At 60.9% G+C, this 25669-nt stretch overlaps 5 protein-coding genes across 5 annotated transcripts; 1 reads left to right on the plus strand and 4 right to left on the minus strand.

The window, feature by feature from the left end:
- The first annotated feature begins 518 nt into the window (after positions 1 to 518).
- CHLRE_01g043250v5 (uncharacterized protein) lies at positions 519 to 8202 on the plus strand. The gene is made up of 21 exons (XM_043058839.1): positions 519 to 832; positions 952 to 1104; positions 1229 to 1363; positions 1747 to 1790; positions 1992 to 2136; positions 2270 to 2326; positions 2554 to 2884; positions 3009 to 3279; positions 3459 to 3535; positions 3716 to 3774; positions 4054 to 4239; positions 4401 to 4523; positions 4685 to 4774; positions 4888 to 4999; positions 5098 to 5133; positions 5279 to 5478; positions 5581 to 5711; positions 5833 to 5974; positions 6201 to 6297; positions 6455 to 6714; positions 6907 to 8202. The coding sequence occupies exons 2-21, from the start codon at positions 1009 to 1011 to the stop codon at positions 7159 to 7161; spliced, it is 2847 nt and encodes a 948-aa protein (XP_042928753.1). The 5' UTR covers positions 519 to 832; positions 952 to 1008; the 3' UTR covers positions 7162 to 8202.
- A 138-nt stretch (positions 8203 to 8340) lies between these two features.
- CHLRE_01g043300v5 (uncharacterized protein) lies at positions 8341 to 11228 on the minus strand. Its single transcript, XM_001690122.2, has 9 exons — positions 11053 to 11228; positions 10854 to 10956; positions 10724 to 10744; positions 10348 to 10515; positions 9999 to 10038; positions 9762 to 9805; positions 9306 to 9596; positions 9029 to 9123; positions 8341 to 8874 (listed from the first exon to the last, which is right to left on the minus strand). The coding sequence occupies exons 1-9, from the start codon at positions 11150 to 11152 to the stop codon at positions 8768 to 8770; spliced, it is 969 nt and encodes a 322-aa protein (XP_001690174.1). The 5' UTR covers positions 11153 to 11228; the 3' UTR covers positions 8341 to 8767.
- Positions 11229 to 13631: 2403 nt separating this feature from the next.
- CHLRE_01g043350v5 (uncharacterized protein) lies at positions 13632 to 17843 on the minus strand. Its single transcript, XM_001690123.2, has 5 exons — positions 17209 to 17843; positions 16827 to 16997; positions 16282 to 16611; positions 15588 to 16085; positions 13632 to 15425 (listed from the first exon to the last, which is right to left on the minus strand). Exons 1-5 carry the CDS (start codon positions 17641 to 17643, stop codon positions 14922 to 14924), a joined length of 1938 nt encoding a protein of 645 aa, XP_001690175.1. The 5' UTR covers positions 17644 to 17843; the 3' UTR covers positions 13632 to 14921.
- Positions 17844 to 19522: 1679 nt separating this feature from the next.
- CHLRE_01g043400v5 (uncharacterized protein) lies at positions 19523 to 22818 on the minus strand. The gene is made up of 3 exons (XM_001690124.2): positions 21282 to 22818; positions 20921 to 21088; positions 19523 to 20709 (listed from the first exon to the last, which is right to left on the minus strand). The coding sequence occupies exons 1-3, from the start codon at positions 22542 to 22544 to the stop codon at positions 20356 to 20358; spliced, it is 1785 nt and encodes a 594-aa protein (XP_001690176.1). The 5' UTR covers positions 22545 to 22818; the 3' UTR covers positions 19523 to 20355.
- Positions 22819 to 22872: 54 nt separating this feature from the next.
- Positions 22873 to 25638, minus strand: CHLRE_01g043450v5 (uncharacterized protein). Its single transcript, XM_001690125.2, has 8 exons — positions 25491 to 25638; positions 25347 to 25383; positions 25220 to 25272; positions 24796 to 24921; positions 24464 to 24563; positions 23910 to 23972; positions 23380 to 23519; positions 22873 to 23082 (listed from the first exon to the last, which is right to left on the minus strand). The coding sequence occupies exons 1-8, from the start codon at positions 25553 to 25555 to the stop codon at positions 23052 to 23054; spliced, it is 615 nt and encodes a 204-aa protein (XP_001690177.1). The 5' UTR covers positions 25556 to 25638; the 3' UTR covers positions 22873 to 23051.
- Between the last annotated feature and the right edge of the window lie 31 nt (positions 25639 to 25669).

Raw genomic sequence — 25669 nt, forward strand, 5'->3', positions numbered from 1 at the left:
GATTTTGCAGGCAGGTGCCCCGACTATTGCTGAGCCCGTAAGCATTGGCGAGTGAGAGAGGAAGGGAGAGCTGGGCCTGGTGGCCGGGCAGGATTGCTTGGCAAACCCAGGTCGCCGGTGCCCGGGTCACCCGCACCCCTGGCCGGCGCAAGCGTGCCGAATGCGACTGATCAAGCACGTCCCCGAGCTATTTCATGCGTTCATGCGTTCAGTGGCTATGTGAGTAGGGCGCTGTCGGGCGGTGTCCTGCCATTTGGAGAGCATGCGTGGCTCGAAGGCACCTACGGTACAGTGTTTCTGCGACAACAGCCACCAGAACACAAGCAAGGCTGCCTCAATTGTCGTACGCAACACGCAAGGGGACAACATGGGCACGCCACCAGAAGGGTGTAAGGTTGCAGGAAAGTTGCGGGCTAGGGTCGGCCGCTGGTCGGCCGTGGGGTCGGCTGGGCTACGCATACTGCACGTCCTGCGGGCTGCTCGATGAATACGCAAGGAATTTATATTTATGAGATGTTGAATGCGGGCCATAGGAACACCGGCACGTTGGCCTCGGCCCCTTTCATGTTCCCGTGCCGCGAACTTGAATCCTGGGAAGTTGGTTCATATCAGCCTACGACCTGCAGTGCCATTGCCGATGTGCATGCTTGGTGTCGCTTATATTTATAGAGTGAGCAGTGATAGCTTCACGCTTGTATCTTGCTGTCAGGTGCTGCCACGCTTACTTGCCCGCTGCAATTCGGTCGGTTCTATTAGACCAGTCCAGCAGGAGCTGGAATCGTGACTAAGTCTCTCGAGTGAATCAGCGCACATGAAAATGAACAGGGCGCCGGTGAGTAGCGGCTCGAAGCGCCAGCCGGTTCAGTACAAGGCTGCGCTCGTGATTTCTCAATCGTCCGAACGCCTTTCCTTTTAACTTTAACGCGACTGTCTCTTGTCCAATACATGAAGGTGCGGCAGCAGGCGGGCAGTCTCCGACTACTCGCCGCCTGTGTGCTGTTCGTGTGGATGCTTCCACATGTCGCGAACGGGCAACAGGGCAACACTGGCACGCTCACTATTTCAGGAGAAGGCCCATCAGAGGCTGGCATATACATGCTGAGGGTAAGCTCCGGGCCCGTGTGCACTTTGGGGGGACCTCCATAACTCCCCTAGACAAGTCTGCTGCTGTCTGCTGTAACACGCTGCCCCTCGCTGCCCACCCAACCTTTCCCCTTCGCTCCTTCAGTTGCTCAAAATCTTTGAGACACGCCTGGGCGTTCCGGCGCGGATTTTCTACCGCGTCACCACGTCTGTGTCTGCGACCGCCAGCATCACCACGGACGCAGCGGTGCAGAATGCCACAACCACCAGTCAACTGCAGGTACCGTATTCCAACTAGCGGCAGGGAACGGGCGGGAATTGTTACCACCATTCTCAGTTAGCAATCAGAGACACGCAGATGCAGAACACGGCGTATAGATAGTAAAGCGGCTACAAGCCCAACAATGACGCAGGGGGGGAGCCGAAACCATCCTCAACGTTTGAGGGGGCGTTCCGTAATGACGAACAGTTTTGCACGTAGCCATAGCATCTCAGCGCGCTAGTCGTTACATTGCTTGTGTCTCGCCTGCCCTTACTACACCTCATCCCGTTTCTGCCTTCCCTACTGCTTACGCACCAGCTGACGATACTCCACCACACTCGTTTGCTTGTGCTGTGCCCACAAACTGTCCTCCCACTACGCGCGTTGTCCATCCCCTCCAGTTCGCCATCACGGAACAGCCACTGAGCTCGGCGCAACGCGCCAGGTGTGCGCGCTGGGAGGCGGGGCATTCCACATGTGGCGGGTGGTGGCATGTAAATCAAAATCCTTTATTTTCCATGAAGTCCCGGGGCATGAACTCGGACACGTAGGGTCGGCATCCCGGGCATCACCTCGCGTGTGCGGGTGATCTTGTGCGCTGTTGCTCACCTGCTTGTTACTGAGCCCCAAAACTTCTGACCCACAGCTTCAGCGGCAATGCGGCGGTGGTCGGCAGCTCCGTCCACTTCCCGGTGTACGTCAACTCGTATGGCCTGTTCTACAGCGTGCCCGGCAACCGAGTGACGCCGCTCAACATCACCGCCTGTCTGGCGGCGCGCATCCTGACGGGGGTGAGCAATGCTTGACCTGCATGCCAGGGAGGCCCACTATGCACTGGGCCAATAGTCAGTCCACAGTTTGGGCTTGGGCTCGTGTCCTGACCCGCCGTGTGTATGCCTAAGTTGTCGTCGCTTCACCTTACAGGACATCCAGGACTGGACACACCCAGACTTCCTGGAGAAGAACCCGGGCTTCGTCAAGGTGCGTTGGCCAGGGGAAACCATGTGTAGCACTCCGAAGCACTTTAGGTAGGAATCATACCTCAAACCACACGCGGCGACCTGCACCCGTAGCCTTGGCACCCCACCCGCCTTGTATGACCTTGGCACCATTATCGTACATGGTTTCCGCTTGAAGTGCGCAAGTGTGCAATTCTCGCGCGCCTCAATGGCCAAACTATATACGTCACCCCTTGTCCCCATGGACAGACCGGCACAGACTCGTACAAGATCACTGTGCTGATGGACACCACGACTTCTGGCTCCACACTAGCGCTGCTGGGGTGGCTGGCCAAAGCCTGCCCCTCGGTTCTCGTTACCTTGGGCACGATCCGCACAGACGCGGTGGCTGTCGGGTCCAACATGATCACAGCCTTGCAGTCCACCGCTTTCGCATTTGGCTACGCGATGGGCAGCGTGGGCCGCGCCGCGTCCGTGAGCGAGTTCGCTGTTGAGACCGCTACGGCAGGACAGTACCTGCAGACTGGATCAACCAACACCACTAACATGCAGGCCGCGCTCGCGGCCGCCTTGCCCACCAGTGAGTAGCCAGCGGTGGCAGCAGCAACCGCTGGTCTTTGCCCTTGTCCTTAAGCCTTCCTCAGGCCTCGCCACTTGCGCAGGCCTTGCTTCAACCCTTTGCTGTTTGTTTGTCTACTTTGCAGGCCTGTCCGGTGACTACTCCACCGCCAGCGCCGTCTCGCTGTCCGCCGACCGCGTGGCGCCCATCCTCACGGTGGGCTACCTGGTCACCAAGAGCGACTGGTCCACAGAGGGCCCGGAGGAGGGGCAGCGCGGCGAGCTGGTGCGGGCGCTGTGCGCCTTCTTCCAGTCAGCCACGGTGGCGGGCGGCAGCACCGGCACCAGCAGTGCGCTGGGCTTGTTCGCAGATGCCGGGCTGCTGGCGATGGGCCCGACCCTCACAGCCGCACTCAAGTAAGATATAGGGTGTGATTGGGATTTGGGGCTGTGGCACAAGAAGGCCGAAGCCAAGGTCAAAGCAAAGGCGATGCTGTGTTAAGGCGGGTACACGCCACGCACGGACTAGGGCGGCGGGTGATACACTATGACCGGCGTAATCTGTGACGTGATTCCTCCTCCCACCCCTCGTGCAGTGTGTCCGTGACGTCGGTGTTTGTGCGCCACCCAGCTGCAGTGGCGTTCACGCTGCAAGACGGCATTGCGCCCAACGGTAAGTCACAGGCCACAGGTTGGGCGTGGCATATGCCCGGGCGGCGCGGGGAACCAGTATGAGCTTTGCCATGAGGGACTCACGGACGAATGGCTGTGCCACGCGGACAGCGCAAGGGAGCAAGGAAGCGTTACCACCGTGTTCATGTCTGACGCTGCTGGCCTGTCTACATGTCTGCAGTGCTGAGCCCCACGCGGTCCTCATTCGAGGTGGTCGCATACCTGGACGTGATGACCCAGGTGAGCGCCTGCCTGACTGCCTGCCGCGCACGGCCTCGTGCGGCCATGCGTGTGCGTGGAACCGGCGCCCAGGGTTTGCCATACACGCTACCCTTCTGCTGGCGCCCGGCACGTGTTCGCCGGACCAGAAGGGACCCATGAATGCGTGTATATTCAGGCCCTGCCTGCACTGCCGCGCCCTGCCTGTCAACGCAAATGACTCTGCGCCGTCTGAGCCGTGGCCCGACCGTCCTCCTGCCCCCCTGCTGCATTGTTCTATGGCACCTACTCCCCTGGCAGCTTGCGGCACTAAAGAAGCAGCTGGATGTGGGCGCCTCTCGCACCATGCGCGGCGTGGGCTCCTCCGCCGTGTCGCTTTTCATGTGGCGTGTGTTCGGGGAGCTCAAGGGGCGCAGCACCACGCCCCTGCACATGGTGTACCGCGCCGCGGGCTCGGGCGCGGGCCAGGGCGAGGTGGTGGCTCGGGTGAGTGCCGAGGCAGCCGCGGCCTACACGTATGCGGGGGCTTGTCTTGTGTGCAAGGCGGATGAGCGCTTGCGCCACGCAACAAGCGGCTTGCTGGGTATCTGCTGGGCAGAACAGAGTCAATGATGACGGACAGTGTGTATGTGTTTTGACTCGGACAGGATGCCAAGTACCAGGCGCTTGTGGACTTCGGCGCGAGCGACACGCCCATGCCGGACGCGTCTTTCACCGAGCTCACCAACACCGCTAAGGTCCCCATCGTGCACATCCCCATCCTCCTGGCGGTGAGTAGAGACTGCTGGGGCAGGGCTGGGTGTTGGAAGAGATGCCGGCGGGTAGGAACCGCCCCAGCCTCGCCGTGCTCATAACCATGCCGCCTGTTGGCGAACGGTCGCCTTTCCTGCCTGACACACGCGCCTTATAATCCTGTGTGTCGCCTTCGCAGCCCATGAACTTCTTTGTCAACATCCCCGAGAGCGCGCTGCCCTCGCGCAAGATCAAAATGAGCCCGTGCACCATCGCCAAGATCATGCAGGTGCGGTGCAACGCTGGGGCCCATCAGCCGCACAGTGGGCTATCCGGCTAGCTGCAGTCCTTTGTTGTAACATCTTGCAACCCCTCCTTGTCCGCCTGGTGCCATGCCCACAGGCTGATATCACTAGCTGGTCACACGCCGACATCGCAGCCGACAACGGCGGTGTGGCCCTGCCCGACCAGCCCATCACCGTGTTCTACCGCCAGCTGAGCAGCGGGACCACCGGTGGGTGCGGTTCACCCCTATCAATGCATGTTTGACTGTTGGACTTTCCTGGGCTGGCTCGTGCTAATAACGCAACTCCATACCTGTCATGTGTGCAGCTGTCATCACGGAGTACCTCAACCGCGCTTGCGCGGGTAAGCGCAGACCTCCGACTCTTCGCGCGCTGCACACCTACGCACACCCCGCTGTTGTCCACAATGCTCCATCGTGTTGCGCTCGCAGATCACATGAACGGTTCATCTCCCCAACTACCATTGCTATTCTCGTGCATGCACGCAGGCACATGGCGGTTGGGTTCGGGCGGCCTGCTGTCCAACTGGCCCCCCACCTTCAAGCCCACAGCCAGCTCCGCCAACATGAGCAACAGTGTGTTCACCACGCCCTGGTCAATCGGGTACATGGATGCCGCGAACGGTCTGGATCTGAACCTCATCGAGGTGGCTGTGCGCAACAAGGACGGCAACTACGTCACCTCGCAGGTGAGCCAGCAGTGTGCTTTGCGTTCGCACCGTCTCACACGCACGTCCCAACACGCATGAAGGCTACCCGTCTCCACTTCTTACCCATCTGCTGCTTCGCAGACCGGCGACGTGCCCGCTGCTGCCTCAGCTCTCTTCAAGTCAGACGCCTGGCCCAAGTCGCCCCTGCTGTCCTTCGCCTCGGTGTCTTGCCTCGACCAGCCCGGCGCCAACACCTTCCCCATCGTGGCCATGTGAGTCTGCGCAGTGCCGCCATCAGAGTTCGGCATACCATACAATGAAGCCAGTTAGTTTGAGCCCTTCGCATCACTGGGAGTTGCTTCCAACCCCCATCCTGGCTGTGTGCTCGTGCAGGCCCTTCATGTTTGTGCGCACCGACCTGACCAGCCGCGGCGACAGCGGCGCGCTGCTGGTGGCATACCTGACCTTCATGCTCGACACCTTCGCCCAGAACAATGTGGCACCCGCCCTTGGCTTTGCGCCGCTGCCCACCGAGGTGCGCAGCTGCGCATCAGCCCCCGGGGTCTAGATTGAGCACCGTCGAAGGATGCGGGCGGTATATCACGTGGGGTTTGTGTAAGCGCGGCTGCGCGGGCGTCGCATGCACGACGTGTCTTTACCCATCATTCATTCACCCACATGCGTTCGTGCTTTCCCTACATGCCCACGCACTTACATGGCGTATGTGCCGCTGCGTCTATCCGTGCATGGGCCCACCGCAGGTCCGGCAATACACGGTGGAGCGCGCGCTGCCGCTGCTGCAGGTGGACACGCGGTCCAAGCCGTGGGTGTTTGAGAGCGGCTCGACCCTGTCTGCCGGTGCGTAATCACGAAGTGCCGTACGTAACTGTTGCAAGCCGTACATGGTATCTCCACCCTTGGTTGTCTGTGATTCTTTGCCCGTCAGCAAGGATTGTGGTGCACATACCACGCACGATGCCGAATGTCTGACGGCCATCCGCCCATCTCCATTCAGGCAAGGGCGGTGGAGACAACGTGTTCAGTTCCTTCGCAAACTCCTACGAGAACGTGAACAGCCAAGCTTTTGCAGACTTTTATCACGCCTACAACATTCAACAAAACTTGGCGGGACTCAAGCAGTCTAACGCAAGCAGCAGCAACACGTCGACGGTCGCGACCGGAACCGTGCTGCGGATTGCTGACGGCGGCGCTATCCAGTCCCAGATGGAAGACCTCCAAAAGCAAATCCAGATCCTGGAAGCCATTGCCATCACGGTGCGGCGTCAAAGTAATGCACGTGGCTTGTGTCGCCTCCAGTGCATCCACAGCCTGGCGTTGGAAAGGAAAGGGCCTGGGACTAGGCTGCGGTCATGCTGCCGGCCTGCGTGCACTACATACCCAAGTGGCCACGCCCTCGCTGACGTGCTTGCGCCTGCACCCTGACCCTTGCCGCCTCCTCAAACACAGGGTGTGGTGTTTGGTGTGGTGGGGCTGTCCGTATCCCTGTTCACCACCTGCCGCCTGTTCGTGCACGCCTCCATCTGGGGCACCATGTACGGCGGCGGCGGCAACAAGTCCAACGGCTCATTGGTGCACCCCGCGTCGTTGTCGCTAGGCGGCAGCAGCAACAACAGCGGCGGCGGCCACATGAGCGGTGTCAGAAGAGCTAAGTCAGTGAGCAATTTGAGTGATGGGAGCATTGACCATAACAGCAACCCATAGGGCAATGCTTCGCAGCCGGGCGGGAGCTGCATGCCGTGGCATGCAGGCTGCAGCGGAGAGGTTTCGATGATTTTGACTGGAATGTCGCTGAAATAAGCGCGACTCTGGGCACGCGCTGCAATGATGCTGGAAACGCCGCCATGGCTGTGAGACAGGCGGCGGGCGCACCCACCGCAAAGCCTGTTCGGTACGATAATTCGTATATGTGCCTGCCGTGGATGCCATGTGTGTGCACATGTGTCTAGTGCATGTATGTGATGCCAGTGCGGCAAGGTGCTTAACAATTCATGTGGGCAGAACCATGCACTCAAGACGAGTGAACTCAACATACAGCAATCCAACCTCTTCTAGAGGACGCTGCATCTTTTGTACATGTGCTTTACGACGCTCCCGGGATGCCTGGGGACGCTCCCGGGATGCCTGGGGCCTAAGCATGCGATCACATGGACTGGGGGCAGCCTGAGCTTCGGACATTGAGTTTTTGGTTGATTACGTGGAAGGCACGTGCCTTGAACTGCTCGAGTTTGGTTGTTTCAATGCTTTGGTAGCACTTGGAGCGGGGGATGTGGGATGTTGCGTTGCAGGCAATCTCTATTTGCCTTCTAGGCTTACTCTAGTCTTCTACTTGAACGGTTCGTACGTATATTTGCGTGCAACATGCTAGGCCGGCGACGGGGGGGGCACCGAAAGTAGACTTGTGCCGTCCCACGACATGTGGGCTTTGAAGTAGTCTTAAAAGTACACTGCGCGTGTCCTCACAGTCCAGTAACTCAGCTGCAGTTCGATTGCTATTTACTGTCTGCTTGAAGGCTGTGACGTCAGGAGCTGTCGATCCTGTCATGCCTGTGGGTTTGTGCCGGAGTAGTCCTCCGGTTATTCCCGGTGCTGGGCGTAGGCCAAGCGGAACGCCGTGATGGTGAGTGCCCTGGATGCCCCACCGTCAGGGCAACGGGGCAAGACCCACCCCTGAAGCCATACGCCGCTGTGTCCTTGACACGCCGCTAGTCCGCTGGCGAGCGCCCTGTGTAACGGGTCGGAACTCGCAAGGGTTCTTCCTGCCTCGAGCTGTGTCTCCCCTATCTAAGCGCGTAGACGGTACCAGTTTACCGTACCACACCGTAGCGCCCTCAGCCATACAGATACATGATGCCCCCTCCCCTTCGTTTGATTCCATCCGAAAGACGCAAGTATTTACAGCTGTGCTGCTGTGGGTCTTCCTCTGACCCGGGCCCCGGCACATACACGGCCGCCGCCGCCTACCTGTCCATTCAAGGGATCGCAAAGATCACCCTCGCACGAAAGCATTCACACAAGCCAGCCTGCGGCAGCCAACTAGCCAAGCCTCCTGACAAGCCGTGGACACGGGACACCTGCTGCATGCCGGCTTGCACAATGCAATCTCGTACGGAAGCTGCCCTATAAATCAGCCTACAGCCCCCAGGCCCCCAACCTTGAAAGTGCACTCGACACCAAATCATTACATGCCAGCAGCACGCCGTATCCCACCATCTTTAGCGTGTCACATCATGTGGGCCACCGCGGCGCCGAGCAGGCACATCGCCCGGGAACATTGCTGTACTTCGCATCACATCGCCCAGCAGGCACATCACCCCATCAGCGACCGCACAGTGCTGTGCAGAGAGGTGTCGGCAAACCAGCGGTACAGCCCAGGCAGCTCGGCCTCCACTCGCGCCCGGAACGCCCGGACGAGCTCTGTAGGTGACCAACACCATTTGCAGTTCGTTACCGTACACACAGTCAGCAGGCCAGGCCCCAAACCGTGTCAGCTCGCACTGTTGCCATGTGGTCCTGTCCTGTCCTGTGCGGAACGGCAACACGGCACTCAGTGCAGGACAGAGCAGCTCACCGGGCAGGCGGGCGCCGTACCGCCCTGGGGTGATCCCAGCTGGTGCCTGGAACGCGGCAAGGTCGTGGACCAGCGTCACCCCCAGCGCCGAATTCCTGTGAGCGCGTGTACAGACAGTAGCTCACATAGTTGGAGGTATGCGTGGTTCAGTCACGCGAGCAGGTGCGGCGTCGCAGCTGTGGCCTCTGCACGCGCATCACCAAGGTGCTGCTCCATAGTCCACACCCATTCTTTCACCTGTGCCAACCCCGCAACACCGCCTCTGGTTCCGTCTTACCGGTAGTGGGACTCGCGGCTGCCGTCCTTGCTGGCTAGGAACCAGTAGTCTGTCGCGTCTGCCTCCGCCACCACGCCCGCCACACGAGCCCGTTCCTCCGCATTGGGCTGGCGGGGGTCGACTGCAGGCGTGTTGGGCGCACTAGGCTTGGAGGCGCTGCTGGAGGCGCCCACAGCGCCGTTCCCGGCTCCGTTGCCGTTTCCATGGTCAGCATCGCAGTGGTAGTGGTCGTCGCCGGCACCGCCGCCGCGCATGGGGATCACGTGCTCCAAAATGCGGCGCTCCAGGCAGCTGCATGGCAGGGGAATGGGGGTTACCGGTATGTGGCCGAGAGCTCAGGGGCGGGTTGTAACCGTTTCCAGACCCAAATCAACTGCGTCCGAAGGGGGGCCGGTCGGGGGCAGCGGGGCGTAATGGTGTCAGGAGTGCCGTATTCAAAGCCTTACGCTTGCTTACCGGCACTCGTAGAATACGACTGTCAGCTTGTCGACAAGCACAGCCTACAAACGCCGCGGACAGGAAAGACAAGTGGTGGCAAGCCCAAGGCATGCAAGGATTGCAGCTGTGAAGGTACGCATGTCAGGACACATCTGACAGTTGGGTGGACAGCCGCATTTGGGCCCAGTAAATGTCACCTCCTTAGGCGGTCCTAACGCCAGTCACAGTCTTTGCATGCAGTCCTATTCCCCGCACCTGATCATCCGCCTCCTGCGAAAACTTGCCACTTTCCTCCCTGTGTTGTTACGAACGCAGCTTTAGCAGCGGGCGTCCATTGGTTTAGGCGTGGCTGAAACCATAAGAAACCCGCAGCCCAATAGCGCATCCTATGCATGTGGGTTCCATGCGCACAGGCAAGTAGGTGCCCGCGGCCAGCCGCCCGCCGCAACCCGCTGATCATCATCGAGTCCCACGCCAACGTGATGATGGTTCGCTCGCAAAAGAAGCCACCGCCCTTCTAGCCCGCTCCACGCGCTGACGGCCCATTGCCCCTTAACTCCCTGCTACCGGAATCCTCATCGGGCAACCGCGCGCGGTGCCTTACTTGCAAATGGCGTTCAGCACCTCCAGCTGCTGGGGCGTGAGCCGCGCCTTGTCGTGCAGTGCACCCAGAGAGGTCTTGGGCCACTTGGAGCCCGAATACTCGGCGGGCAGGCCGGACACCGTGTCGTTGATGCTCTGCTTTAGCGCCGTCAGCGCGGGCGGAAAGCCGCTGCGGACGCATGGGTATTAGTACTTGTGTCGCGTGTCATGCGGCACGGTAAGACAGGCAGCTGTCATTCGCACTACGGTACCACTTATGAGGCAGGTGCAAAGGTGGGGATGGTGCGGGCATGGCCGTTCCTGCAGTGGACCAGCACAGCCTACGCCACAGCACGTGCAGCGCGGTACCCATCTGCATTCTCCCCCAGCATGCGCACCTGTACGCCAGCGTCAGGACCCTGGAAGGACGTAACGGGCCAGCAATCAGGCGGCAGGGATCAGGGCATAGGCGTCCAGGCGGAAAAGGGTCAAGGTCGGGGGCTGCAACTGGGACCCCGCGCCGCTCACCCGTTCCAGCTGACGAAAAAGGCGAGTGGTCGCAGCAGCGAGGGATTCGCCTGGCTAACGAGGTATTCAAGCTGCGTGTTGTTTCGGGTGAAGCTTTGAAAGTCTGCGGGTGGCATGGCCACGTGTGCCGGTGTCAGCGCGGCAGTGTAGCCGGGCGCAACCCCCTGGGTTGTTGCGGTGGGGGCACTCGCACACGCACCTGACGCCCCGGCCCCCGCTCCTGCGCCCGCTGCCTGCTGAGAGTCATACTCCGCGGCCTGCTGCAGCAGAGAACTCTTATGCATATGCAACTGGGACATCCCCAGAAATTGAGCACGAAATCTGCCGATGGCTCGTTGATCCTCTTGGACGCAAAAATACAGCCCGATGATGATTAATATGGACTGTGTGGTAGTAAAAGTCCCTACGGGTAAAGTCGCTGACTGTACTTTTGTGTTCCGGGCATTCTCGGCGACCGCATGGTGCCGCAGCCCCTGTCACCCACCCTGCTGTCACCAACCTTCACCAATCACCCGCCCTGTCACCCGCCCTGTCACCCACGCTGACCTGACCACCCGCCCCTTCCTCCCCCCGCCCGCCCGCCCACCTACGGCGCGTCACAAGTCCAGCCGTGCCCTTGCCACCGTCCTGCGCTGACAGCGCCGACCGCGCCCGCACTGCACTCCTCCTACGCCTGCTCCTGCTCCTCCTCCGCCTCCTCCTGAGGCTCTGGCTGCAGCCGGAGGATGATGCTGCCTTCCGCTGTAAGCTTAGACAGCTCTGTAACTCAGTGCGGGTGGCTCGCCATCGAAGTAGCTGCGCGGCCCATAAACGGTAGCGAAGATCTGTTCTTCTGGCAGCTGAATGTGAGTGTGCCTCCGCCGTCCGCCGACACCGGCCGACTGCTGCCGAGGCCGTACAAGGTCACGGTCACGGTCTGGTCTGGCAGTTGGCAGTTGCTCTCTGAATGCCGCCGGCACTCGGAACAGATGCCCGCGACCGTTACTGTCACAGAGGGCTGATACGGTATACGGTAGGCCGTGCGGCATGTGATTATGCACTTGCATTTGCCATTGCACGTGCAGCGCGTTGCTGCATCCGATACCTGCTGCTCTGCCCCGCCTGGAACAAGATATGTGATTCCCCTCGCAAGGGAAAAGTGGGCTGAGCCCACAGAACGCCTCTAGTCTGAGGCCGCAAGCGTCTACCTCATCTCCCGGACATAGCCGGGGTCGGTTTGTACAGGCACACAGCCAGCCATGCATCCAACCGCGTCCAGCTATCAAGCGCACGCACAGCCAGCGAAAAACCAAACAGCAGGAAATCCTCTAGCCACAACGCTCCTCACTGCTGCGGCCTACCACATACTGTGCGGTGCTATGCTCGCCAGCAAGGACCGCTAACCAGACACGGGCCGGCCTCAACCTGCGCGCTTCCGCCGCTTCTTGGGTGACACCGCGCAGTCCTCCTCCACGTGGCCTTGCCTGCCTCCTCCGCGACGCACATGCATGCCGCCACTTTTGGGTCCCCAAGGTTTCGTCCCCAATATTTCGTCACGCAGAATGTGGGTGGACTGCCAGATTTCGTCTCCATGCCCAAAACTGCCATCCAAGCGCTCCGCCCAATAGCACAAGCATTAGCAGACACGAGCACGCACACACTATGGATGCGGATGTTACAGAGGGGACAGTCCCAGCTCCCGAAGACGCCGAGCCATCACATGCTATCAGGGCCCAACCCCGACTTTGCTGCAAACCCTCCCGCGGGCAAAGTCCGTGTGACTCCGCGCACAGTGAGTCCTAGCCAAGCCTCAACCCGCCAGAGCCCCACCGCTGTGCCTCAACGCCACAAGCCTAGGCACAGGAGTGCCGGGAAACGTCTAGGCCGCAGGACACACGCACAGCGCACGCACTAACCAGGGCGCAAGCGTCCAGGTACTAGAACGGTCGCCCACACGTGCATCCTGCCCACACACAGAGCCACCAACCACGCACAACCTCTCACGGCGAGGGGGGCGGGGAATCAGCGTCATACGGCAAGCGTAAAACCATGCCGTCACCAACAGCCCGAGACATGAAGGGATGCGCAAACGGCACAGCGTCCCAACCCTTTGGCCTGATACCCAAAGTCACAAACGTCTGGAGACGACCCCAGAAGTCAGCTACGACGGCAAGTCCAATGCTCAGCACCCGGGCCGACGGCAGCTTCGCTCGCGCCGCCAACCCGGCCATAACCACACGCTGCCGACCAAAGTCCAGGGCAGACATAGCAGCGAGACACACCACATCCCACACAGGTGGCGCAAGCCCCGCAGGCGGGCGCACTATGCAGAACTTTTGGCCTCTGGAATGCGGCCTCCTACCCGTAGCATAGGCCACGGCGCCACACTCTCCTCCACGCTCTTTTGCATTGGGTTCGGTTTAGTTTGGGCTGGATCTACAACCCATCCCTGCTGCTGCGAGGCGCCAATGCTACCTATCCGCGCTCCACGCGGCCATGCCGGCACGGGCCATGGGGTGCCCCCTCAGTCCAGTGCTAGCGCCCGACATGTCACGGCTTGTAGGTAGGGAGCAGCAGCTGCGTGCGCAGCTTCCGCGGCTTGCTCGTGATGGAACATGGCAAGGGGCAGGAAAGCGTAGTCCCGATGTGTGTGGCTCCCACCCGTGCCCACATAAATATTCCGCGGCTTGCTAGTATAGCTGTGGATAGGCCTCCCCTGGCTGAGCGCTTGTGCCACCCCTGATGCCAGTCGCGTGCAAGCCGCTGCAATATGTCTCCATGAATGGATCTGGCACCTCTCAGCAGCTAGCGTTACAGTATTTCGCTGTACTTTCTCACTGGAGCTCCGTCAACACCTCCGTACTGACGAGCCGCTCCTTCTCACCACCAACCATTTCCACTCTTCCGACGCGGGTTCTTACGCGTTATGAAAGACCGCGAAACAAAATTAATTGGGTACGGAACCCAGTCTGCAGACCGATTCAATGGTACACAGCGGAGACCCCCAAGCGGCGGCCTAGGGGCCGTTGGAACTCAGCCTCCCCGAAATGAACACACACAGCGACACCCATGGCCGGACACCAAAACTCCAGATTGTTTGATACACCAGCACCGACCGCATGCCCGGGTTGGGACTGCATCCAAGAACTACTTCAACTTGCAGGGGCCGAACAGCGCAGAAAGGGGCACTTGCCACTCACTGCTGCTCTTTCGGTGCACTTCATACCAAACCCTAACCCTACGTCTCAACAACGCATCCCCAAGAGTCGTTCTGGACGCCAGCGCAAACTCATTGACCGCAGCACACGCACACCTCTCCAGGCTGGATGAAAACGTTCTTCTGAGCCGTGTGCTTCGGGTCCCTCGATCTCAACACCCAGCTGCAGCACACGTTGCGTCCTCCACCACGCCGCTTACGCCGGCAAAAAACAATAGCAACGATGAGCACGCGATCACAAAGTAGCAAAGGGCCTTGCCCCTCTGCCACTGGCTCTCCAACCAGACTCTCATCCTCAACGCACACGTACCTTAACATCCGGGCAGCGGATGAAGTGGTCCATTGCACGCTGACTCCCGCCAGGAACCATGACTTGCACACACGCGACGCACCAAGCGCACTAGCTACAGGCACCAACAGTGTACACTTCCTCGCACATTGCCGATACCTTCCAGCGACACACACTGCGCGGCCGCCCGACATCTGATAACAAACCCCGCACTATGTATGAGTCCACAGATTGTATCTTCTCATTGTTCAGTGATCCATGGACATACTATTACGCACCTGGCGCACGGCTGTCCAAGCACTATTTGCACACGCAGTGGCTCAAACATGGACGCCTAACCACCTGTACCTACCACACTCATGCACCCGTAATACCCTGAAGCTGACCCTAACACGCTCTCGACGGGCTCCTGCATGAATTGGCCTCGGTCTCTAGCCGCGTTTGCTGCGCCTGCCGCTGCCCACCTCAGCCATGTACACCCCGCCGCCTGCACCACGGCCCTAGCTGCCCTCGCCGCTCTATCCTCCACCACGCCCATGCTCGCTCCTGCCACCTCCGCTCGCCAATCCACGCCACGTGGCTTCTAGTTGTCCATGTCATCCTCGTCCACCGAGAACATCTCGCCCGCGCTCATTGCCACGGGGTTGGACGGTGGCTCGCCGGCGCGCACGCGTGCGACCTCGGCGTTTACGCCGTTGCGCCAGCGGCGGTAGCGCACCGCCAGCTTGTCGTAGGGCGCGGGGTTGGACCAGTTGCTGCCGCCGCGCAGCATGCGGTCCTGCTGGCCCAGCACCAGCACCAGGTCCTCGCCCAGCACCTGCGCCGCCACCTGCTTCCAGATGCGGTCGATGAAGGGCACGTGGCGCATCCAGGGCAGGAAGTCCAGGCTCATGCGGTACAGCAGCCGCGTGTGGCCCTTCTTGGAGGGCATGCACACGTGCAGCTGGTGCAGGTGGTTCTTGCACTGGCTGGCGGTCACGCCGCGCATAATCTTGCCGGGTTGCGCCAGGCCGATGGTGGACAGCGTCATGCAGGGCGGCTGGAAGGCCATGTCGATGGGGTAGGGGTCCCAGAAGCCCGAGAGCGCCTGCGGCAGAGAACGAAGGAAAGGCAACGGGTAACACTTCAGGCGTTTGAGGATGAACGACAGCTCAAGACTAGACTGGTGCCGGAGACAGCCGAGACACGATCAAAGATTTCAGCGCGGTAGCTTCTAATCAAGCAATATGACCTTTTACGCCCTGTCTACCTTGTTGGCATGGAACTTGACGAAGTCGGGCACAGGCCAGCCGCGCGCGAAGGTGCTGGTGTGCGTGAACGGCGCGTGCGCCAGGTCCAGCAGGTTCTCAATCAGCAGGCCGTGCTCCACAGGCACATCCACCATGATCTCCGCGTGGATCAGAAAGCCCTCTGGCGGCTGGGCGAAGTCCGGCAGCGTCTCCGCTGGCAGGCCGTCGCCGGGCCAGACCCAGATGAAGCCATCCTTCTCCGCGCAAGGCAGCGCGGCAACGCCCACATTGCGGCAGAAGGGCGTGGAGGGCATCTTGGTGCAGGCGCCGTCGCCGTTGAACTCCCAGCCGTGGTAGGGGCACATGACCTGTCCCTCCACCACCTTGCCCAGGCTGAGCGGGCAGCCGCGGTGTGCGCACTCGTCGCGGATGCAGGAGGGCTGCCCCTTCTCATCACGGAACATCACCCACGGCTCGCCAAACAGCTCAAAGGGCACCAGCGTGTCCTTCGGCAAGCGCTGTGGGGGACGTGGGGCGGGGGGGGGGGGGGAAGCAGGGCAGGGGCAACGCTGTCAGTCGCATCAGAGGAGGCAACGCGGCCTGTCGTGTTGTCCGAAACGTTTTCTAAACCCTTGCAAGCATTGTCCCTGCAATTTCGCGCCCCAAATGTGCTGCAAGCCCTGCCACCGACACTTGACACCGGCCGCTACTCACCGCTGAGAACTCAGCGGGGTACCAGAAGTTGCGCAGGCCCTCCTCAATCTCCATGCTGCTTTCCAGCCCGCGGCTGCGCCGGATGGCCGCCTTGCTGCGGCGCGGCGCGCGGTCCACGGGGGTGCCGTAGCTGGTGGACGGCACCTCCTGCGTCACCGTGGTGGCGGCGGGGCGCTCCACCGTCAGCGTGGCCGACGTGGCGGGGGCGCTGACGGCGGCGGCGCTGCTGCTGCTCGAGGCCGGTCCCTTGGCGGCGACAGTGGAGATGGCGATGCGCTCGCGCTCCTTGATGTCCAGGTCCGAGGCCTTGCGCATGCGCTCTAGCGTGGTCTGTGTAAATGTGATGAAGCAGCATTGTCAAGAAGAGATAAGCTGAGTAAAGGCATAATGCGTATACATACGACGCCAAGGTATCGGTATGAAGCGGAGCGGTTGCACCGGTACGTACGGCAATGTACCGGTGATCCCGTCCCGACCGTTCCTGTTCGCCCGCACGGGGGACCGGCGTGCCCCCTACCACCAAAGGAACGAGCAGGAGAACTCACCGCCTCCGCCTTCAGCTCATTCACGCGCTGTAGGTTCTGCTCCACGCGCGACTGCGTCATAGCAAGGCGCTCCTGCGCCTGCGCCACCTGCGCGCGCAGCGACTCCAGCTGGTCTCGGAGGTCGCCTACAGCAGTCTTCTCGCGTGCCTCCTCGCTCAGCGACTCCTCCACCTGCAGCCATGTAAGCCGCGTCACGCATGAAGGACCCCGACAAAATGCAGATGCGGCGATCAGTTGCGTGCGCCTTGCCAAACCGAGATGTAGTAGTGCGTGAGCGGAAGGACGCGCGCGACCTGCCTGAAACAGCCCCTTGCCCGGCGAGTGAGCATATTCGTCCTCATTTATACATGGAGGTCGCGCGGTCAATGGTTGTGGCGCGTACCTTGCGATTTGCCTCCTCGATCATGGCCAGGGTCGCGGCCGCATCCTGACGCGTCACGTACTCGAAAATGCGCTCCCAGTTCTTCCGCCGCTTACGGAGGTACTCAAGCTTCTGACGAGCCTGCCAGGGCTCCAAGCGACCCGCAAGGCGCTCGTTGAGCACTGCCAGCTCCAACATATCGTCCAGCTGGCGAGAGTCCTTGGTGCGCACGCGCACGCGAGGAACGCTATCAAGCCAATCCATGCTCAGCTTGTGAATGCCGCCGAAATGCTTGCCATAGCGGCGGAACTTGCTCTCCGGGTCCTCAACGATGGGTGTCGAGGCGGGAGGAGCTTCCTTCGGCTGAGCAGAGACGCGAACTGCCACGCGACTCTGGTTGGTGGGGCCGCGACCGCCAACGGCAGCGGCCTTGCGTTGAAGCGACGCAGGAAGCATCTGACGAAAGCGTCTGCGCCTTTTGCAGGCGCTGCTCTATCTTAGAGATCAAAAACTGAATTGCAAGCAGGCTGCTCTATGCGGTAACACGCATCTACCAAAGCAGCAATGCGCAAGGAATGAGCGACCGGTCTTCAGTCGTTGAAATAGTTCAGGCGCCTCCGCCTGATGCCTAACCTTCGTTAATGCAAGGGCCCTACAACTGGACGTTGTATGATGTATTGCGGCGGACGCTGGCGTATGGGGGCGTCCAGGCCCGCGTGCATCGGGCGCACGCAATCTGGCGCTGAATCTGCGAGACGGCTCTCACACGGAACACATTTGCGGTACATTACCTACTCTGGAGAATTGGTTTTATGCCAGGTCGTCTTCCCTCTGCAGAGGACTCGGGTTGCCCCAACTGTGTATGCTTGCTTATCGCATTTCTTGATCTCATGGAGCGGGCCCGATTGCTCACAACCGTAAACGCGTTAAATTCCTGGCGGGTTTTCAAAGGAAGTTACCTTGTAGTCGTAGGCGATCCTGCACGGTAGCGACGGGACATCGCAAGTCTGTCGCAGCATGCCATGACCGGAAGTGACCTAAGCCTTCTCGCTCGTGTCTGCCTAGTACACATGGTCTTAGCGTCATAACATAGTGCAGGGGCCAACGGACGTGGGGATTGCGCCGCAAGGATGGCAGCGTTGGCCAACGGCCAGGAGGGTGGGGATTGCGGGCGGGTGTTGGCGATCTTACAGAGGTCGGTGCACCCCGAATAGAGTGATGCTGCAGTCACCGGCCGTCGCGATCCTCCGCACTAATCGGGATGCCTGCGGCCGCGAGATGGCTCTCACATCCCGATGGCCAGGACGCCTGACACAGGTCCCCGTAGTCTGCCGTAGTTCCCGTCCCGGCCTCCGCCCAGCCCAACCTGCCCCCTGGTTCGGTGTGTGATGGGACAGGGTTCAAGGCAGGTTGGCGAGGTCCCGTAGGGTGCAGCCGATGCTCAGACCCGTAAGCAGACAGCAAACAGTTTGCAGTGGCAGAGCAGAAGTGCATGGCTGGTCGAACGCCGGCGTTACTGTACCGACAGTGCCCCCTGGTTCGGTCGATTGTGGTCACAGAATTCAAGGCACAGCTTTCGTTGGTTAGCGCATATACCCCTGTTCCTCACGCTGTTCCTGGACGTGTTCAGCACTCGTATCTTACGAAGGCAGGGGCGGCGTCAGTGGCCGAATTCCTTAAAATAGCTTCGTTTAGTTGACGAAACAACCCAAATTTTTCCGGGGGCTCCGCCCCCGACCCGCACGATGTCGACACCGACACGACACGCCCACTCCTCCCCTGCTTCCTGCCGACCCAACCTCACTCTCCCGCCGTCAACACCCATAGATACAGCCCTTTGAGCCTTCTTACCATATGCCACGCAGGTTTGGGCCGTGGAGTAGCCGCTGGAACCCCCTAACCTTTGCCAAAAGTGGCCGAAATCCCAAAAATGTCTTCGTCTGTTTGCCGAAAGACCCCCCAAGATCCCGTGCGTTTTGGCCGAAATTCCAAGTCAAGATCAAAAAAATTTCGTCCGCCAGAGGCCTTTTTGGGCAAATTTCGTTCCGAACGAAGGAAGATACGAGCGCTGGACGTGTTCTGTGTGTACAGTCCAGAGCTGAGGGGTTCGCTGAGTCCCTGCTTTGTGCTCGCTCCTGCTCGCTCTCAAGCTGCCATAGCCCCCACCCCAAGACACAAGCCACAGTCTTCTCTTCCTTACGGAGGTAGGGACGCAAGCAAGCGCCGAGTTGAGACCAGCTCATCGTAGTCAGGGTCAAGGTCGGGGTCAGACTGCCAGCGACCATCACCCCTGGCCACCATGTGACGGGAGGAAGTCATGGCAGTACGTGCAAAGGGCCATAGGATATGGTGGGACTCATTGCTGTTGGGTTATTTGCCTGCGACCCCGGCTATGTCCGGAAGATAGGTAGACACTTGCGGCCTCGGACCAGAGACGCGATGTGGGCTCAGCCCACTTGTCCCATGCGAGAATGGTTGAAAAGGAGAAGGAAGGGGAAAGGCACACCATCACACTGGCACGCAACCTGCAACCCACAAGCAAAACGCCGGAGGCCACCGCACCAGCCACCAAAACCCCAGGGCACCCCTCCGGGGGAAAGCAAGGGCGTACCGGGGCCCCAAAAACACAGGCAAGCAACAACCCAACTCACAGAACATAACACGAAACAGCAAGAAGAGGATAACGGGGAAGTACCCCATTTTAGCGAAGTGCTTGCTAGTGAATGCGAATGCAAGACGCCGTCGTGAGCTCCAGGCTAGCAATAAACATCACGAAAGCAGTTAGTGTCAGCGGCGGCACCAGGCCACGCAGGCACACGAGAGGCGCACCGGGCCCTCACTGCGGAAGGACCTCACCCGCGGAAGGACCTCACAATCAGACATCACAAACTTGTGCATGATGTGTTCGATTGAGTAGGTCAGCCGACCATCTCTCGCCATGCTGGTGCCCTTTGCCGGTATCATTGATAATGTCCACAGCGACCCGCACACCACGTATGCCCAACCCTGACCGAATGAATACGGCACTGTGGACCATTTCCCTTGCAACGACTTTCACAAACCACTGCCAACGACCCACACGTCGCGCATGCCTGGCATCCGCCCTACGGACGCCGGACCCTCCCGCCAGCTCCCTCGTCTCTCTCCTGGTCCTCCCCTGACCCGCTCTCACGTGCCGGCGCGGGCCTTGCGGCACAGCTCCGCCAAGCGCTTCTCCACTCCTGCCATCATGGGCAAGAAGCTCTTGCCTAGGTCCAGGCTGCCGTGCTGGCAGCGCAGCAACTCCGCCGCCACCGCCCGCAGCTGCAGCTCCAGCTCCGTCGCCCGCGCCTTCTCGCCCAGAAGCTCCACGCGCAGCCGCTCCAGCGTCTGCTGCGCCGGTGCCGTCGTGACGATGGCGCCGTTGCCGGGGCTGGCGCCGGGCGCAGTCAGCTGACCCTGAGCCTGCTGCTGCTGGTGCTCTGCCAATGTTGCGGCCTCCCAGCGCGCCGAGTCTTCAAGCAGGTCCTTCAGCTGATCCACCTGGTTATATTTTGGGGCCGCGCACGAAGACATCAGAAAGAGCACAGGAGCAGAGCCCTTACGTGTTGACCGGGCAAACGCCGCCTGGTGGCTAGTCAAGCCCGCCCTATTCCACTATCTTACACGCCCGCGCCAACCGGCCGCCTGCTCTCCCGGATACTGTTTACGTCCGGTAGCAACAGCTCTGTCATGCACTTGGCCCGTGGCGCACCTGCACAATGCCATCCTGCGCCTGCTTCTCCCAATTGGCCGCCAGCGCGCGCGCCGCCCGCAGGTCGTCCGCCATGGCCGCGTTCTCGCCGCTGAGGCGCTCAATCTCCTCCCATTGCTTGTCGATCTCCAGCAGCAGCTTGTCGCGGGAGGCTTTGAGCCGCGTCACCTGGCGACCGGGACAGCGAATGCCATTGGATATGGACTCGGCGCGAGCAGGTACAACGTAGCATGCGCCAGGGCGCCGCCATGCCGACCTGCCAGACCACGTCCACCCAGCACACGGCACGTTCCCACGTCCCCTGCACCCTCCCGCGACCAGCCCCCACTTGTGCGACCCCGCACCCCAGTGCAACGCGCACCTGCTGCCGCAGCCGCGCCGTGTCCTCCGCGCTCAGCTCAGCGCCTTCCTGCATCAGCAGCTCGTTCTGGCCGCTGCCGTAGAGTGAGCCGCTGGACGCCACCCGGTGGTGCATGCCCTCCGCCGCCGCAGACTGCCGCAACGCCGCCATCGCCTGGTGCTGCGCCACACCGCCTGCCCTGCTGCTCTCAGAATGCTGCTGCTGGTGGCTGCTGCTGCTGCCACCCGGGGGAAGGGGCGGCAGCCCCGCATGCGAGCTGCTGCCATGCTGCTGCTGCGCCACAGCTGCAGCTTTCGCAGCCGCGGCCTCATCCACGGCCTTGACGGCAGCCTCCGCCGCCGCCTGCGCCGCCTCCCGAAGCGCCTGGGCCTCCGCCTCCAGCTGCCGGCTGCGCTCCGTCGCCTCCGCCAGCCGCTCCCCCAGCTCGTCACCGCGCCGGTGCGCTAGCGCCAGTTGCTGCACCAAGTGTTCATTGTCCTGCGGGCCGTGGCTCACCGACTGCACATGGCGCGCCTCGTAGTCCGCAATCTTGTTGCTGAGCTCCATGATTTCAGACTTGGCGGCGTGCAGGTTGCTAAGCAGCATGGCGGCGCGGTTGCGCTCGTGCTCCACCTGCTCCAGCAGCGGCCCGGTAGCGGCAGCCACCGACGCCGCGATGGCGGCGGCGGTGTCCGCGGCTGACGCCGGCCCCGCCGCAGCAGCGTTCGCCGTTGATTGCGCTGCAGCCAAAGAGGAGGAGGATGCGGTCGCAGCGGCGCTGGCTTGCTGCAGCGCGGCAATCTCGGAACGCAGCGCCGCTGCATCCTCCTCCGCGCGCACCTGCTCCTCCTCCGCCTCTCGTGCCTTCTTCTGCTCCACGCGCAGCTGCGCCGCTAGGTCGTCGCGCTGCTTGGCGAGCCGCGCACGGTCGCCCTCCAGTAGTGCCTTCTGTTCCGTCATGGCGCCGCGCTGCCGCCGCTCGTCATCAAGCTCCTGCTCAAGAATGCGGCGCGCGGCGTGGGCTGTCTCTATCTCTGACTGCAGCTTCCTCAGCTGGCTCTCGAGGTGCGCGCATCGTTGCTGGAGCTCTGGCACGTGGTTAAGCTGCGCGTTGGCTGACCGCAGCTGCCCTTCCACTACCTCGCAGTGCTTTGCGAGGCGCTCGCGCTCCGATTGCAGGGCATCGACCGCCTGTCGCCGCTCTTCCGCCAAGCGCCGGGTGTTAAATAAGTCGGTCCGCAGCAGCGCGATCTCCTGCTGCGCCTCCTTCAGGAGCAGCTCCATTCCAAGCTGGTTCTGGATACAAACAGCAGACAGACTGCGTGGATTGGGCAGAGCTATGGCAACCTAAGCTGCAACCTCATTCTGTGTATTGCTCTGTCAGTCGGCAAGGGTGTCAGGCGAAGTTGCTGGGCGCTGCCTGCCCAAACTGTTGCGAGTGAAAGTAGAGGCTGTTCAGGTCGCGCACCGCCAACAGATAAATTGCAGAAATAACAGGACGCAGCTTACAGCGAGCCAACGTCCACAAGTCCGGACACGCCATGATGAATAGCTCCGTTGCCCATTCAATCGTGTCTTGCCGCAAGTCATGACATAAAACATAATCCATCTTTTGAGGCGCATACCAGCCAACAGCGGCTGTTGCACGCTCTTCGGTGACACGACCCTCCCCCAAACCAAACCCCTCCCAGGCTCTCCGCCCCCCCCCCCCCCCGACAAGCCGCCAAGCGTCCGGCCCGCAAAATCCTCGGCATGACTCCCGTACATGAAGTTGTCATTCAACAGTAGAGCTTACTTCAGGTTGCTGATGCTCTCAATCCACCTGCGCGCAGGCAGCCGTCAGTGGTCTGATCAGTGCCCCAGCTGTCAAAGCGTCCCAACCGCTGAAGACGAGGTCGCCCACGTCACACAGTGCTGCCATTCCCGTCATCATATTAGTACAACAATTCTTGCAGCCGCTTGGCTTGCGCAAGTGGGTGGCCGCTGCATGGTTAAGTCCCCGGCAGCCCTCAGTGCAGCCTAGCGCACTCACGGTTTGGTTCTCGAAAATTCCGTGCACTGCCCGCCCTGACACTGAGCTACAACCCCAGCCACCCCGCCCCTGTTGCGCCCCTCTCACTTGTCTAGGACCACATTGACGTCATCGGTGGCGTCCTGAGCCGCGCGCTGCACCTGCTGCCGCTCCGCCACGGCCTTGGCCTTCTGCAGCATCTCCACCCGGTCCAGACGGCTCTCGATCTGGGCGGCGGCCTTCTGCACCTGCGGCCGTGCCAGGTTGTATTCAGTAGAACAAAACAGAGTTGGGTTGAGGAAGAAACGAGCGGGTAAGACCTTTTGGGCCCAGATGTAACGGAGACCCGGAAACCGACGTAAGGCAGCAGATGTGCAAGAGGGGGCACGGGGGAATGGGCAGCGTGATGGGGTTCCTGCAAGAACTGTCGGTCGTGATCTTGAATGGAAAGGTATGAGAAGTTTGCATATTTAATTACAATCTCTGCTTAGTAAGTGATAAGCCACAGCGCCCACACGCAAGCCCGCCCCTTCCATTCCCTGCCCCTTTACCCGTGCTTCCCCGCCCCCTATTTGCTGTGAACGAAGGTGCAATTGTACGCGATCGTCGTTTCCAGCTCCCGCCCGCCCCACTCCCACCTGAGCCGCCTTCTCCTCCAGCTGCGCGGTGTTGGCCTTGAAGCTGTCAGCCAGCTGCTTGTCCTGTACGTGCGTGCGGGCACACGTTGTAACGAGCATGCACTTTGGACCACTGGTTCTTTACATTTGGTACCAAATATCAATAGATCTTCGGGACTTGCTTAAGTCTGATGGTCGTGTCTTCAACTCCCACAGTGTGCGAGGTCGTCGTTATCTCAGCCCTCTGGTTGCCGGGACGGTGAATCATTTAGGGGGGGGGGAGGTATGTAACGAGCATGCACTTTTGGACCACTGTTTCTTTACACACGTCCGTGGGGAAGCGGCACAGCGCGTAAAGGTGAAGGTGGCGGTTTAGCAGCCGAAACTCTGAGCGGCAGCTGAAATGACCTGACGTGTCGACCATCAGCGCAGGCAGGACACTACACTTGCTAACATGGGAGTCTGCCTGAAGGCCGTGCAGTGATTGCAACTCCAGTCCGGGGCAGTCACGCAATTTACTGCATGCAGGCGGCCGTCGCGTCACGGGCTTGCAAGTACGACACGCAATTACGTACCCCCTGCTTCTCCGCCGCCAGGGCGTTGGCACGCTGCTCCGTCAGCTTCTGCTGCAGCTGGTTCTCCACGCTGGTCACCTGCGCCTCCACAGCCTTGCGCCTGCAGGGGGAGGGGCCGGGGGCAGGCGACGGGTACAGGTCGTACAGTGCATGAGCGCAGGGGGAGGTCTGACGGCCCCACAAACGTATGCTTGGCACCGCATTTGCTTGCGACACCTTTGGCAGCCAGAAGGCCCCGCCACCTCGGCCGCCCCCGCCAACCGCCTTCCCACCTCCTGCCGCCTTCATCCCTCCACCCCGACGCCACCAGCCCCCAGGCCCACCGCACTCACTGCGCCAGCAGCGCCGCCCGCCGCGCGATCTCCTGCTGCGCCAGGATGTACTCCAGTTGCTGCTTCTCACTGTTAATCAGCTGCTCGCGCTCGGCAGCCGCCTCGGCCATGGTGGCGGCGTTGACGCTGCGTCGAGCAGGGCGATAGCGGGTGGGTGGAGGGCGAGGTTTGGATGGGTGCTGCGCAGCGGGGCGCGTGCGGCCGGCGTGGGTGGCGGCCCACGCTACATGCTACATGGCTGCTAGATGTGACAGCATTTTGTATGCCGCTTCGCATAGTCAATGCACCAGTAGACCAGCGGTGGGTGACACACAGGCGAGCTCCGCATGGGGAGCTCTGCCCCCAAACTGACTGTGACTAGTCATATCGGGGCCCCTCAGGCACCCCGCCCTCGGGTCTGTCTGCGCCTGCACAAGCCACGCACCTGGGGCTGCCAACCAGCAGAGCCGCGGCCGCGACGGCAGCCATCAAGCCAGACTGCACAAACAGTTGAAGGACGTCATGCTCATCGTGCACCGCATCGTCAGTCAAAGAAGAGTTCATTCACCAACCTTTACATCCACGCCATCCCGCTTCGCAGCATGGACCCTGTAGAAGCGAGCAACAGAACAGGATCAACATATAGCAATCTAAGAGCTGACTGGGCTGAACCTGGCGCGTGTGACGTGCGAAAGAAGCAAGCGAGAATTGCCTACCTCACAGCCTCGCGCTTAGACTGCACGGGCCGGAAAGCCTTGGTTTGCTGGGCACGAAGAAGCATGCTTGTACTAGCTGTGTGGAGGTATGAGCTCAAGTTTAGATGGCTCGCAATTTATGATAAGAGCGCTTGCCGACAGCAGCTTGCTTAAAAACGCAACTAACTTGTATGAAAACA

The sequence above is a fragment of the Chlamydomonas reinhardtii genome, chromosome 1 (assembly GCF_000002595.2).
Source record: "Chlamydomonas reinhardtii strain CC-503 cw92 mt+ chromosome 1, whole genome shotgun sequence".
NCBI classification, from domain to species: domain Eukaryota; kingdom Viridiplantae; phylum Chlorophyta; class Chlorophyceae; order Chlamydomonadales; family Chlamydomonadaceae; genus Chlamydomonas; species Chlamydomonas reinhardtii.

Excerpts from the sequence above, each read along its gene's own strand:
- CHLRE_01g043300v5 (XM_001690122.2), bottom strand. The coding sequence starts at position 11,152 with ATGTCCCAGTTGCATATGCATAAGAGTTCTCTGCTGCAGCAGGCCGCG. Across the intron at positions 10,745-10,853 it reads TTTTTCGTCAGCTGGAACGG|GGTCCTGACGCTGGCGTACA; the intron begins GTGAGCGGCGCG and ends ACGTCCTTCCAG. Across the intron at positions 10,039-10,347 it reads GTGCTGAACGCCATTTGCAA|GGAGGAAAGTGGCAAGTTTT; the intron begins GTAAGGCACCGC and ends GTAACAACACAG.
- CHLRE_01g043350v5 (XM_001690123.2), bottom strand. The coding sequence starts at position 17,643 with ATGCTTCCTGCGTCGCTTCAACGCAAGGCCGCTGCCGTTGGCGGTCGC. Across the intron at positions 16,998-17,208 it reads TCGAGGAGGCAAATCGCAAG|GTGGAGGAGTCGCTGAGCGA; the intron begins GTACGCGCCACA and ends ACATGGCTGCAG. Across the intron at positions 16,086-16,281 it reads ACCCCGCTGAGTTCTCAGCG|CGCTTGCCGAAGGACACGCT; the intron begins GTGAGTAGCGGC and ends CGTCCCCCACAG.
- CHLRE_01g043450v5 (XM_001690125.2), bottom strand. The coding sequence starts at position 25,555 with ATGCTTCTTCGTGCCCAGCAAACCAAGGCTTTCCGGCCCGTGCAGTCT. Across the intron at positions 25,273-25,346 it reads GGGATGGCGTGGATGTAAAG|TCTGGCTTGATGGCTGCCGT; the intron begins GTTGGTGAATGA and ends CTGTTTGTGCAG. Across the intron at positions 23,520-23,909 it reads TGGAGGAGAAGGCGGCTCAG|GTGCAGAAGGCCGCCGCCCA; the intron begins GTGGGAGTGGGG and ends GCACGGCCGCAG.
- CHLRE_01g043250v5 (XM_043058839.1), top strand. The coding sequence starts at position 1,009 with ATGCTTCCACATGTCGCGAACGGGCAACAGGGCAACACTGGCACGCTC. Across the intron at positions 1,105-1,228 it reads CTGGCATATACATGCTGAGG|TTGCTCAAAATCTTTGAGAC; the intron begins GTAAGCTCCGGG and ends TCGCTCCTTCAG. Across the intron at positions 2,137-2,269 it reads CGGCGCGCATCCTGACGGGG|GACATCCAGGACTGGACACA; the intron begins GTGAGCAATGCT and ends TTCACCTTACAG.
- CHLRE_01g043400v5 (XM_001690124.2), bottom strand. The coding sequence starts at position 22,544 with ATGGAGCTGCTCCTGAAGGAGGCGCAGCAGGAGATCGCGCTGCTGCGG. Across the intron at positions 21,089-21,281 it reads CGGCGCGGCTGCGGCAGCAG|GTGACGCGGCTCAAAGCCTC; the intron begins GTGCGCGTTGCA and ends CCCGGTCGCCAG. Across the intron at positions 20,710-20,920 it reads CGCAGGATGGCATTGTGCAG|GTGGATCAGCTGAAGGACCT; the intron begins GTGCGCCACGGG and ends AAATATAACCAG.